The 14,363-nt window shown below is 45.1% G+C and overlaps 1 protein-coding gene across 4 annotated transcripts; it reads right to left on the bottom strand.

Annotated features, from left to right (window-relative positions):
* Positions 1–944: 944 nt before the first annotated feature.
* TIMM10 (translocase of inner mitochondrial membrane 10) lies at positions 945–11,299 on the bottom strand. Of its 4 annotated transcripts, XM_081100064.1 has the most exons (4): positions 11,167–11,299; positions 10,560–10,669; positions 8,735–8,959; positions 945–4,915 (listed from the first exon to the last, which is right to left on the bottom strand). In XM_081100064.1, the coding sequence occupies exons 2-3, from the start codon at positions 10,628–10,630 to the stop codon at positions 8,758–8,760; spliced, it is 273 nt and encodes a 90-aa protein (XP_080956190.1). In that variant the 5' UTR covers positions 10,631–10,669; positions 11,167–11,299; the 3' UTR covers positions 945–4,915; positions 8,735–8,757. The 4 variants fall into 4 exon arrangements, with proteins under 4 accessions (XP_080956190.1, XP_080956187.1, XP_080956189.1 ...); XM_081100061.1 differs by lacking the exon at positions 945–4,915 and having other exon boundaries at positions 8,384–8,959; XM_081100063.1 differs by lacking the exon at positions 945–4,915 and having other exon boundaries at positions 8,476–8,959; positions 10,779–11,195.
* Positions 11,300–14,363: the final 3,064 nt, after the last annotated feature.

Raw genomic sequence — 14,363 nt, forward strand, 5'->3', positions numbered from 1 at the left:
AGTGGCTACTCTACCCTGGGCACTTCCCAAACAAAAATTGTCATTAAGTCCTTAAAACATCATGTTCTCATTTACACCTCACAACTTTTCACAGATGGAGACTGGCGGCTGGCAGGTGGGACACCTGGGTGAAGGCAGGATGCAAACTCAGACCCGTCCGGCTTTTATGTGGTCCTTCTCCTCCAGGTGGGGAGGACCGCAAGAGCAAAGGCCTTGCAGCAGAAAAGGCACCAGTTCACTCTGGCAAGAGCGCAGGGTCAGGCTCTCATGTTTTCACTTCTTAAAATTCACTACTGCTCCCAGAACTTCCAGATCAAGGTCAAGCTCCTTCGCTTAGCACAAGAGGCCCTAGAATAAGGGCTCTAATCCAAGACAGTCATGGATCCCTTTGAGAACACAATAAAATACTAATGTGTCCACTCCCTAGGAAAATGCATGTGTGAACCTGAGCACACACACACATTTCCATTCAAATTTCAGGGTTATTGTGGACACTCCCCATGCTCCCAGGGTCTTTGGACCACCACCACCCTCCCCACCCACTGCCCCAAGGCAGGGCCAATGGTTGGCCTTCCCCAACCCACATCTCAATGTTTCCCCCTGGCAGCTCCCTGAGGGCAAGGGCCTGGTCGGTTGTGTTCACTGCTGTATCTCCAGCATCTAGAACAGCACTTGGCATCTAAGAAGCACTAGGTAAACACCTGCAGGATGAAGTGTGAAGCCATCTGGTTTCACACTCCATGCCTTTGCACCTGTTCCTTGTGGGGATGACGGAGTCCTTTAATTTCTAAGGTTCTCATCCTTTACAACTCATGTCTTTCTGGAATCTGTTTGATCTCTTAGACTGGCTTAGGGGCCATTCCCACATACTCCCCCCAATACTATTCTAACCTCTACTGAAGCCCTCACACTGAGCTAGAACCATCAGTTCACTTGCCTGCCTCCCTCCCGGTGAGATATCTCTTGGATAAATCTCTTGGGGGCAGGAGCCACATTGTAGGTGGTTTGTACACCTATCAGGGGACCTTCCATGTCACAAGCCCATGGTAAACATCTGTTGAATAAATAAAATGGAGTGATGGGAAACGGAGCTGAAAAGGCAGGCTGAGGTCAGTTTAGATTTAGAATCACATCTGCCAGGCCAAGGACTTCCAATGTTGTGAGATAGGTGACTGGCAAATCTTGGATTATGTTTTCTTTTCTTTTTTCAAAAAAAAATATATTTCTTTATTGATTTCAGAGAGGAAGGGAGGAGAGAGAGACAGAAACATCAATGATGAGAGAGAATCATGGATCAGCTGCCTCCTGCACACCCCCTACTGGGGATCGAGCCTGCAACCCAGGCATGTGCCCTTGGCCGGAATCGAACCTGGGACCCTTCAGTCCGCAGGCTGAAGCTCTATCCACTGAGCCAAGCCAGCTAGGCCTATGTTTTCTTTTGTCTTTGTTTTTAAGGAAGGGGATAGATAATACGGTCAGGTTTGTGTGTTAAATGAATGGAGGAGGATACATCAGGAAGGAGGGAGACTCTGATCCCCTGGCACTCCTCATACTTCCAGTAGAACAGTGTTATCACATTGGATCTCCTGTGGCTCTGGCTCAAAGCTGCTTCACAGATGAGTGGACAGGAGAGCTGGCTCAGGAGTGACCAGGCAGGGTCCTGATCCTGGCTCTGCAGCTGACTAGTCCAGCAACTTGGCTCAAGGCACTTGCTTCCAGAGACCCACTCTTCAAGCCTGTTAAAAGCTAAAAATAATAGTAAATTGGGTTCCTGAACCTAATTCTACTGTTGGAGGGGGTCTCCCACACCAACAAACAATTCTCAGAAGCCAGCAGAGTGTCCAAGAATTCAACTCAATTCTGACATTATCTACCCAGAGATAACATCAGGTTCCACAAGTTAATGGTTTAGTCTTACAAGACTGCCCGCGGTCCAAACACACACATCTCAGAAGCCAGCCTAAGCCCGACTCTCTGTGCTTCTGACCAGCTGGCTACAGATTGGCGGCTCCAACGACCCCCTGCAACTCGGAATGCCAATCGCAAGTCCATGCTGTCGCCTGTGCTGCTGCCTGACTGGTTAGGAATCAGAGGTTCCCACATCCCCCTCCTTGGGTTCAATTAATTTGCTGGAATGGTTCTCAGAATTTAGAGAAGTGTGTTACTTACTAGATCACTAGTTTATTGTAAAAGGATACAACTCGGGAACAGCCAGATGGAAGAGATGCATAGAGTAAGGTATGGGAGAAAGGGCATGCCCTTTCCAGACCCACTTCTTTCCCCAAGTCTTCACCTCTTCACCACCCAGAAGCTCCTGAACCCCATCTTCTTGGGTTGTTATGGAGGCCTCATTACATAGAAATGATTAAATCACTGGGCATGGACAATTGATTCAACCTCCAGGCCCTCTGCGCTTCTGACCAACTGGCTCCCCTGGAGTCAGAGGCCAGAGAAGGAAGGAGGGTGAGACTGAAAATGCCAACCCTCTAATCACTTGATTGGTTCTCCTGGCAACCAGCCCCATCCTTTGGTACTTCTGAAATTCACCGCATTCACATAACAGGAGACACCTGTGTCATTCTCAACACTTAGGACATTCCAGTGGTTCGGGGAGCTGTGAGCCAGAAACTGTGGATGAAGACCAAAATATACGAGGAATATATTTGGTCACCTGAATGACCACACATATATTTCTTACATTATCTCAAGTAGCAGCCAGTTTACTATGTAAGAAATTATCTATTCAGCCTAACAAATAGTTATTATATATCTCTGCATGCAGAATGTAAATAGAATGGCCACACTGCTTTGGAAAGTTTGGTAGTTCCTCAGATAAACATAGAGCTACCATTCTGACCCAGCAATTCCATTCCTAGGTATATATCAGAGAATGGTGAACGTACATCAACACAAAAACTTAGACCCAACTCCTCATAGCCGTGTAATTCATAATAGCCTAAAAGTGCAAACAACCCAATCATACATCAACTGATGGATAAAAAAATGTGTGCATGCTAATACACAATATCAGCTGGCCATAAAAACGAGTGAGGTACTGATACTTATTACAAGAAAGACGAACCTTGAAAACATTATGCTTGGTGAAAAAAGCCAGACACAAAAAAACATATATTGTATGATTGTACCAAATGAAATGCCCAGAATAGGCAGGTATATTGAGCCAGAAATAGATGAGTGGTTGGCAGGAACTGGGAAAATGGGAAGTGATTGCTAATAGGTGTAGGGTTTTTTCTAAGGGCAATGAGAATGTTGTGCAATTGGATGGTGGTGATGGTTGTACAACTTTGTGAATATACTAAACTCTACTGAATTTTACACTTTGAAAGAGTGCTCATAATCCCACCATCCAGTCAGAATGATCTACTGGAAACCCAGTGTTGATCAGGCCACTCCCCTTGAAAGCTTCCCATGATGGTTGAGGAAATGTACAAACTCCCAACAACGCTTACGGGTATGTCCCGGTTCACCTACTGCCCCCAGCCTCCCTCTGGCCTCCCTCCTCTCTATGCTTTTGCCTTGGTGACCTCTTCTTGCCCATTAATACCCCATGTTCTCTCCCACCTGAAGTTCCTCCTGGGCATGGAACATTCCCGTGCCCTGGCCTATCTAATCAATCTGATTTTGACTTAATGGTGACTTCCTTAGGAAAAGCTCCTTGCCTGACTCTAACAATATATCCCTTTGCTGTGTGACCTATGTAACATCCCAATTTCCCTTTGATGAAACTCATCATCAGATGTCTGTTTCCATGATAAACTGTATACCCAGGGGGCAGGGACGTGTACCTACCTGCCTTACCGCTATCCTCACAAAAGTAACAGATCCCACCATCCACTGTGCCCCCTAGCTGACAAATTCCTACCCACCCTTCAAATCTCACTCATGCTCTGGCCTGTATAGCTCAGTTGGTTGGAGCGACATCCCCTGCACCAAGGGTTGCAGGTTTGATTCCCAGTCAGAGCATGTATGGCAGCCAATCAATGTTTCTCTCCACATCAATGTTTCTCTCTCTCCTTCTCCTTCTCCTTCTTCTCTCTCTCTCTCTCTCTCTCTCTCTCTCTCTCTCTCTCTCTCTCTCTCTCTCTCTCTCTCCCCCCATCAATGTTTCTCTCCACATCAATGTTTCTCTCTCCTTCTCTTTCTCTCTCCTCTCTCTCTCTCTCAGATCACTGAAAGCATAGCCTCAATAACTTTCAGGGGGACAGTCTTCTCTGAGCCCCCAGATATGGGAGCACATTCCTTTATGTAGCCTCACAACTTGCTGGACATCTCTTGTAGCTCGTAGCACACTGTACACGCCACTGATTTTACCATGTCTCCCCTCCATAGACCTTCTATTTTGCTTGTTTCTTTGCCCCAGCACCTAAAACAATGCTCATCACAAGACTCCTCAGGGCAGACCACAAGAATTCTTATGAAAATCCCTAAAACTGCATGCAAAATTCCATGTGCATGTACATTTTTCTAAAAAAAAACAGTCCGTGGCTTTTGTTGGGGTTTCAAAAGTGTCTAAGACCCAAAGGAAGTTAAGAACTTCTCCGCAAAGCTGAGGGAGTTTGTCTTTCCTTCAAAACAGCACTGCCAGCACAGACTCCTATGTGAACCATCCCCATTAGAATAGGAGTTCCTAGAGGGCAAGGATCTTTATGTTGTGTTGATTAATGTTTCCCAAATGCCTGGAATGGTGCCTGGCCCATCCTCGGTATAGGTGTGGAATGACCATAGTCTCAGATAATTGTAACAGCTGTGAGAACTGTACATGGATTGGATAGTTACTGCTGCATAGAAAATTACCCCAAAATGTAATCGCTTAACATATATTATCTTAGTTTCTCTAGCTTGGGCATTGGGGTACAGCTTCAATGGATCCTCTGCTTCAGGGTTGCTCACAAGGCTGCAAAGAGAGAGAGAGGGAGGGAGAGGGAGAGAGAGAACACACAAGATGGCCATTACAATCTTAACCTGAGAAGTGGCATCCCATCACCTTTGCTGTGTTATTAGAAGCAAGTCTCTAGGTCTCGGGCACACCCAGGGGGATGAAATAGCAGCAGGCAGGATATTGAGAGCCATCTTAGAGACTGCCTACAACACATTTCCTCATATAGCATCCAGCTCATCTGAGCCCCAGAGCAGAAGGCGCAGACCAAATGCCTTCAGGTCAGGCAGACGATGACAGGAAGAAGAGAGCGGAGGGAGGTTTGGTGGACAGCCGAGCCTCTGCCCACCTCTGCCCGTCCTCCAGACACAGCTACCAAGCAGCAATATGGGCTGACTTATCAGATCTTCTAAGTTTTCAAAAGAAACCAGAGTCCAGATTTTTGTGAGACATTTCCTGATTTTTAAAGCTGTGATTATCTAGCAAGAACACATCTATGGATGTTTTTGCCTCTTCTCTACGGCTCAAAGGGCCTAAGCCAGGGGTGGGCAAACTTTTTGACTCGCGGGCCACAATGGGTTCTTAAACTGGACCGGAGGGCCGGAACAAAAGCATGGATGGAGTGTTTGTGTGAACTAATATAAATTCAAAGTAAACATCATTACATAAAAGGGTACGGTCTTTTTTTTTTTTAGTTTTATTCATTTCAAGCGGGCCGGATTCGGCCCGCGGGCCGTAGTTTGCCCACGGCTGGCCTAAGCCATTCTAATATCCTTTGCATGTCTGTTCCATCTCCTGCACCCACCCACCCCTCACCCCCTGCACTCACTCACTGAGGGCAGGGGCCTAGCTAGCTCACTCTGGGCACTTTATGTACTTCTTTGTATGTTACGGGCCAACAATAAATATTGTTGAATGAAATGTGAAATTGCTGTCTCATTGGGAAGCACCTCCCGACCCCCAATCCCAGAGGACTGGTTAGAAGTAGGTGCTGCTCGCCCTAACCGGTTTGGTTCAGTGCATAGAGTGTCAGCCTGCGGAGTGAAGGGTCCCAGTTTTGATTCCGGTCAAGGGCATGTACCTTGGTTGCAGGCACATCCCCAGTGGGGGGCGTGCAGGAGGCAGCTAATTGATGTTTCTCTCTCATCGAATGTTCTGACTCTCTGTCCCTCTCCTTTTTTCTCTGTAAAAAAAAAATAAAAAATATTAAAAAAAAAAAAGAAGTAGGTGCTGCTGTCTGAATAAGTTGAAATCCTGGCTCTGCTACTTGCTTGCTGTGTGACTTTCAGCAAGTTATTAACTTTCCCAAGCCCTAGCTTCTTCATCTATAAAATGAGAATAGTGGTACCCGCTTCACAGTTATTTATAAGGATTAACTATAATAAACATACTTATTAGCACACTATAGCAACTCAATAGCTGTTCTTACTCCCACTGCCCCCCTTCTTTCCTCCCTGGCTCCCTGGCCCAGCTCCCCTTAATCCAGCGGTTCTCAACCTGTGGGTCACGACCCCTTTGGCGGTCGAACGACCCTTTCACAGGGGTCGCCTAAGACCATTCTGCATATCAGATATTTACATTACGATTCATAACAGTAGCAACATTACAGTTATGAAGTAGCAACGAAAATAATTTTATGGTTGGGTCACAACATGAGGAACTGTATTTAAAGGGCCAGAAGGTTGAGAACCACTGCCTTAATCCATTAAACCATCATCTACCACTATCCACCCTGACGGCTAGAGGGAGCCTCTAAAATGAGAGATCTGCCATGTTCCCAGTCAGAGTTAGCATCCTTCAACAGTTTGCTGATCCCCTTAATAGGAGAAAATCCAAACTCTAACATCTCACCAGGCTCTTCTGGACCTGCGTCTGCCCAGCCTTCAATTCTCATCTCTCACCACAGCTCCCTGCACACTCGGCACTGCAGGCACACCCAGGCTTTGTTTCCTGAAACCTCCATACTTTCTGCCACTTCAGAACAAGTGCTCTTCTAGATGTCCCAGCTATGCGCTCAGAGAATCTGTGGCATTCCTTGCTAAACCTGAAGGCAGGTGCAATATCAATTTTCTTCACTCTCCACTCTTCCTAGCACAACGCCTGCATAGAATAGGCAAATAATGCATAATTGTAGAATTGTTCACAGCTGTGCCCATCCCGTGAGCTGACAGCGCCACCTGTTGACCCAATCTTGCACTTCAGCACCTAGAAAGGAGCCTTAGCTCTCTGCCCACCACTAGCACAGATGAACAATGGTTTTGAAGTTTTCCAGGGGTCTATCCAGTGTCCCCTCACACAAAACTTGGCAATTAAAAAAAAAAAGAGCTAACATTATTGATGCTAAATGCTTTAGTTACTAACACAATTTTTACAACCACTCAATGAGTTATACTTTCATTGCCATTTTGTGGATGGGGAAACAGGCACGGGGCAGTTCAATGCCTCATCCACATCACACTGCTAGGAAATGTCACCTCAGGCTGTCTGGCTTGAACCTGGACCTTTAAGCCTGAAACTCACTGCTTCTAATGTTTCCTTCACTCGTGCCCAGTGACCTCCCAGACACTTCCATCTACAGGGAAGGCCCACTGTGAAGGTCCTGTCACAGTGGCACTGGTGCCAACCGAAAACTCACGCAGAGTGAGTGTCCCACACATTCTGAAAGCTGCACAACTCTCCAAGGGCACCCCTCGGGAAGGAATTAGCTGTGGTGGCAGCCTCTCCTGTGAGAGAGCAGACACAGCAGCCGGCCCCGGCCTCCATGTTACTGCTCTACTCGAGACTCCAGCAAGCACCGCTCCTCTGTGCCGCCAGCTCCTCAAAGGACTCTTGGGCCCAGCTGGGCGGATCAGACTGGGTGGATAGTATCTGAAGAGTGAGGAGTGCAGTCCCTGATTCAGGTGGACGCTGAAAGGCAGTGATCACTCAGTCCCCTGCCTGGATCACTCCCATCACACACCAAGTTGGGTTCCCTCACATGCTCGATATCGCTGTGTAGAACCAAAAGACTGGCTGCTTCCTTCTTAAACACAACTATTTTTCACTGGCTCCTCTAAGTATTTTTCTATATAATTTGTGAAAATGCCTGCCTCCACTTAATTCTGTTATTAAAATATATTTATACTATCAATAATTACTTATTTTATTTTATAATTACTCATTACTTTATATATATTTAATATAAATATAAATGAATCCTTTACAAGTTATATCATCTATAATATAAACATTAAATATATTTATACATATTTAACAGTATATAGCATGTTATCTAAAAGTGTATATTTAAATATACAATATATATACATAGCCATATATATGGCTAAAATTTATTACTTCCTATGCCCCAGTCATTATTCTAAATACTTCACACATATTAACTCATTTTATCTTTACAACAGCCCTATGATTATCCCCATTTTACAATGAGGAAGCTAAATGAGGAAATGACATGTTCAGGGTCACACATCAAGTGGCTCACCTGGAGTGCAAACCTAAGTCATTAGACCAGTCTATACTCGTAAACACTGTGAGACTCCCTCTGCTGGTAGAGGTTGTGTCGGTCTGCTGCCTTTACTCTGACGTGCCAGGCATCTTGATGCTAAGAGCATTTTTTATTTGCACACAGGTGTCAACAAAATCTTTTAATATACACACACATACACACACACACGCACAGTCACATTCCAGTGTGACAAATACCCATTCTTCAACTGGGGGAGAGCCAGGCTTCAGGCTCCCGGAGACTCTCTAGAGACAGCCTAGGCCTGACAGTCTTCACAGATGACACCCCACAGGGGCACTTTAATTAAACAAGCGGGAAGGGACAGGGTGCACCTCGGGGTGGATCCTGTGGGGCCTCATGCAGGCCCCGAGCTCTGCTGCATCCTCTTCATCAGCTCTTCATCCTGCATAGACAACTCTGTCAGCTTTTTGCCCATCCGCTCATGGATGTCCAGGTACTTGGAGACACACCGGTCCAGGCATACAGACTCGCCCTTGGACAGTTCTGCTTCCTTGTAGTGGGGAGGCACACACTTTCGGTGGCAGGCACTTGTCATTCTGGGGGGAAGGGAGGGCAAGGTCAGGTCAGCAGTACCTTGTGGCATACCAGGAACTCTCAACCATTCCTGACGTGCTTAACTGATTCACCTCTGAGGCAGGCAGTATAAATCCTCAGTTTACACCTCAACTATTATGGAAGGTCCTTGAGAATAGGAACCTTACCTGAGCCCATGTTTATAACTAATTAAATAGAAATCATTAGTTGAGTACTGGCTTATGTTCAAGGCATCATGCTAAGTGCTTGACATGATTTTTATGGTAACCCTATAGTTACACATGATAAATATCCCCATTTTACAGATGAAGAAAATAAGGTACAGAGAGCCTCAGGACCACATACAGCTGAGATATTAACCCAGGTAGTCTGACTTCACAGCCTACATTTAAAAATTGTTCTAACATATATCCTCCAACACAAACCAACCAATAAGCAGAGGATACCAGAGAGCTCAAGCTAATAAAAATAGCAGACATATGTTGACTGCTTACTATGTATTGGCTTGATGCTAAGAGCTTGTCATACATTTTAACATTTAATACATTTTTTAAAGATTTGTTTTTATTAATTTTTGGAGGGGAAGGGAGAGCGAAACATCAATCAGCTGCCTGACTCCTAAAAGTCCCCTACTGCAGATGGAGCCAATAAGCTGGGCATGTACCGTGACCGGGAATCGAACTGGCAACTTTTCAATGCATGGGATGATGCCCTAGCAACTGAGCCACACTAGCCAGGGCAACATTTAATATTTATAATGTCTCTATGTGGTAGGTAGTAGTATTGCCTCCACTTGATAGACAGGGAAACCACTGGTCAAATAGTCCAAGTAATTTGTCCAAGCCCACACTAGTGGTAATTGATGGAGCTATGAATTGTTCCCAAATTTACAAAAGTACTGGACCTCACATTGCTACTGACCAGCTGTGGACCCTGAGAAAGTTATTTAAACTCTAGACGCTTCCCTGTTCTCACAGTAAAATTAGCCCAGTGGATTATTTTTTGTTTCTTTATTTATTGATTTTAGAGAGGGAGACATGTATATAGAGAAACATCAATTTATTATTCCACCTATTTATGCATTCATTGGTTGATTCTTGCATGTGCCCTGACCAGGGATCAAACCCACCTGCAACCTTCGAGTATCAGGACGGCCCCCTTAACCAACTGAGCTACCTGGCCAGGGCCACCCAGTGGATTATTTTGAAGATTAAAAAAGATAGTGCATGTAAAATGTTTAGCAACTGCCTGAGGCGGAGTAAGAGTTTAAGCAATGTTAAGTAAGTGGGATATGTTCTGTTTTTCAAAAGGCAAATACTTTCAACCGTTCTTGGAGCCTAACCAGAGACTGAAGTGGACCTTCTCTCCTACTTAGCTCCTCCATGGCCAATCCATCCCAGTCTAAATGCCCAACTCCTTCTAGTGACCCTATGCTGAGTCTGCATTGGCCTTTGACCATGAGGGGTGGGAGTGGGGTGGAGTCGGTGGAGTCGGTGCGGGTGGGTGCCCCCTAAATTGAGCAAAGCATTTTTCATAAGTCATCCACCTCTACACTCAGCAAGAGCAACCTAGGATCCTTCCCTAAACAGAGTCGGCTCTTACCTGTTGTACATATCAGCCATCATTTCTACCTCCAGCTCCGCCGCCAGCTGCTGGGCCCTGAGCGGATCCATCTCAGCCCTGCACGGTGATCTCCTTCCTACCTCCTAGTCCTGGGAAAAGACATCACCGTCAGCACCCACCTCTCCCGTTCACTTTCCCATCCCAGGTGTTAAAGGTGCAGAGTCATCATAGGGCATCAGACCGGCAGGGGCCACTGACCTGAGTTCAACCATCCCATTTCACAGATGTGGAAACTGAGGCCCGGGAGGGGAACAGTGCCTAGCCCAAGGTCACACAGCACGTCACTAGCGGGGCTGGACATCGAGTCCCCGGGCCTGACGCTCAGGGCTTCTAGGTCACCTCTCCCCAGGAGACCGAGAGACCGGGAGGGAACTCTCTAAACCGCAGGCCTGACCCTCCGCGGCCCTAGGAATTGGATCCTACGCGGAACAACGTGCCCGGGCCCGGCCCCGGCGCAGGGGCTGCACCTCTGAAGTGGCGGCGACATCACCAGTGTCACCCTTAGGTCAGACGTCACTCAGCACAACCTGGAGCCGGTCACAAAGCCCCCGGTGTCCCCAACTTCGGGCAAACACTAGAAACTTACCAAGAACCCAGGCGGGCAAAGGTGGAAACACGTGGGCCACTTCCGGGCGGAAGTCCCGCCCCCTTTCGGATCCGGACTCGCTCTCGGAATGAAGTACCAACGAGGCGGCGCTAGGAAACCGGCTCCGGCTGAAGGCGAAGGTGGCTTGCAAGTGCTAGAGAGGACACCCAAATACCATAGAGGCTTGGGCGGAGTGCAGAGCGCCGGCAGCCCGGAGGTCAAGTCCCTGGCGTTGTCAAGAGAGAAGCTTGGGTTTATTGGTTCTCTGGGAAGGGGCGGGACTACGGCGCTCAGGGAACCTCGTCTCCGGTCCTCCGGGAGCCGACACCGGAGCACAAATCAGGCGCGTGGGGGGAAGGACGCCCCGAACAGCGGTTCTCAGTTGGTGCTGCACGTTAAGGTCACCTGGGACGCTTTAAAAAATCCTGATGCCCAAGGCGCCTCTCATACCAATTATACCAGAGACCCTGGGAGTAGAGCCCAGATACTATCAGTAAACTTTTAAATTCCCAGGTGAGTTAGATGTGCATTAATGTGCATTAGATGACGAGAAGAAATTACTATCATTTTAAGGGTGTAAAATGGCACTGTAGAAAAAAAGACATAGTAAAAGTAGATGAGGAAAATATGGCTTGATGTGAATAATTGTTAAATCCTGGTGATATGTATTTGGAAGTTCAATATACCGTGCTCTCCACTTCCCTGTATGTTTTAAATTGGCCATAATAAAGTCTAAAACTTAAAAAACAAAAATACACCAATGATTTCTTTTTACTGAGCATCTGCCATGGACTAGGTGCTTTAATTACATTATTTTGTTTATTTTTCTTTTTGTAATGATTTTTTTTAAAAGTTGACTTTGAAATGATTATGGATTTGCAGGAAGTTTCATAAATTGTACATTAATTCCTTTGTGCAACCAGGTTTGGGAACGGGTGCTTCAAGAAACTTTGTGTGAATACAGCTGCGTGCCTACAGGTCACTAACCTTTCTCTGGGATTACAAAGATAAGGGAGACATCGTTCCTGCTTGCAGAAAGACAAGACATATACTAGTATACTTCTGTTTTTATTCAACTTCTGTTAGGCTCACTGGGCAATAAGAGGTGAATAGGAGCTATTTTGACTGCCACTAGAGTTAACCTAGTGTGTTTAGTAATGGGAGAAGGAGAGTGAACTCTATCTTTCAAGACTTGTTTCCACTGCTCCCCCCACCCCCAACAACAACAACAAAACCCCAAACACCTCAATTCCTTGATTTTTCAAGGGATTTACCAGTAAATGAAATTTGGGAGATACGAGTTAATAATGCAAGGGTACACTTCCCATTGGAGAAGAGGGGCTGAACATTTTGTATGATTGGTCACCAAATGCTTAATTGTCCAAGAAAGTCCAGATTTTCAACACTATGCCTTACTACTGCTCTAAGGACACATTTTATCAAACCCTGTGCCCTGACATTTTAAAATATATTTTTATTGATTTCAGAGAGGAAGTGAGAGGGAGAGAGAGAAACATCAATGAGAAAGAATCAGGGATGGGCTGCTTCCTGCACGCACCCTATTGGGGATCAAGCCTGCAATTCCTGGCATGTGCCCTTGACCTGAATCGAACCTGGGACACTTCAGTCCGCAGGCCGATGCCCTATCCACTGAGCAAAACCAGCTAGGGTGCTCTGATGTTTTAAAGTTGAGGTATAACATTGGTACGGTAAAGTGTGTAAAATACACGAATCTTAAGCTTAATTTTAAAATATACATTCTCCTATAACTACCACTCAGATCAAGATACATAATATTTCCAGCAACCTAAAAATTATCTCATGTTCCTTCCCAGTCAATACCTCCTCTCCTGCAGTTAATCACTATTCTGATTTCTATCACTATCAGTTTTGCCTATTACTGAACTAAATGTAAATGGAATTATGCATTATTTCTGTTTTTAGCTCAATGTAGTGTCTATAAGATTACATCCATATTGTTGTGTGTATGTCATTCATTCTTTTTATTACTATCTAGCATTTGATTGTATGAATAAGCCACAATTCATTTATTCATCCATTCATTGATTGACTTTGAGGTGGTTTCCAGTTTGGGGCTATTATGACTAATGCCGCCATGAATATTATTGTCCATATGGTTTAGTAGACATATGCTGCCCTAGTTTTTGCTTTTGGAAATATAGTCAACATATTATGGAATATTAAGAAATTGTATGAGAAAAGAAGATGGGTTTTTATAAGAGAAATCTATTTTTTAGATGGGGTTTTTATTAGGGTGGAATGAAAGGTTAAATACTGTATGATTCCCTTTATTTTTGTAATATATTTTTATTAATTTCAGAGAGGAAGAGAGAAGGAGAGGAAGGGAGAGAGACAGACAGACAGACAGACATCAGTGATGAGAGAGAATCATTGATTGGCTGCCTCCTCATATCCCACACTGGGGATTGAGCTTGCAACTTGGAATTGAACCAGTGATGTCCTGGTTCATAGGTCAACCACTGAGCACACCAGCCGGGCTGTATGATTCCCTTTAAATAACATTCTCAAAACAACAAAATTATAGAAATGGAGAAGAGATTGATGGTTGCCCAGGGTTAGCGCTGGGGGGGGGGGGGGGGGGGGGGAGGCGGGGGGGGGGGAGGCGGGAGGTGTGCCTATAAAGGACAAAGGGGATCTTTGTGGTGATAGACAGGTTCTGTGTCCCATTTGTGGAGGCGGTTATACAAATCTACAGATATGGTAAGGTGTCGTAGAACTATGCACACCATTGTGCCAATGTCAGTTTCCTGGCTTTGATATTGCATATAGTTATGCAAGATTTAACTTTAGTGGAAGCTAGGTGAAGAGTGCACAAGGGTACTATTTATGCAACTTCCTGTAAACCTATAACTATTTCAAAATAAAAAGGTTTTCAAAATCATTACAAAAAGAAAGCAAACAAAAAAGATAATGTCATTAAAGCACCTAGTTCATGACAGATGCTCAATAAAAATAAATCATTGTATTTTTTTAAATTTTTAGACTTTTATTAAGGCAAATCTAAAACATACAGAAATAGAGGGGGTAAATGGTGATGGAAAAAATAAAATAAAATAACAACAAATAAATATTTTTTTTTTAAATATATTTTATTGATTTTTTACAGAGAGGAAGGGAGAGGGATAGAGAGTTAGAAACATCGATGAGAGAGAAAC

The sequence above is a fragment of the Myotis nattereri genome (genome assembly GCF_964212035.1).
Source record: "Myotis nattereri genome assembly, chromosome: 9".
In the NCBI taxonomy this organism is placed as follows: Eukaryota; Metazoa; Chordata; class Mammalia; order Chiroptera; family Vespertilionidae; genus Myotis; species Myotis nattereri.

Coding starts and splice junctions, on each gene's coding strand:
- TIMM10 (XM_081100064.1), bottom strand. CDS start 10,630: ATGGATCCGCTCAGGGCCCAGCAGCTGGCGGCGGAGCTGGAGGTAGAA. Junction 8,960..10,559: donor ATGGCTGATATGTACAACAG/GTAAGAGCCGAC, acceptor CCTTCCCCCCAG/AATGACAAGTGCCTGCCACC.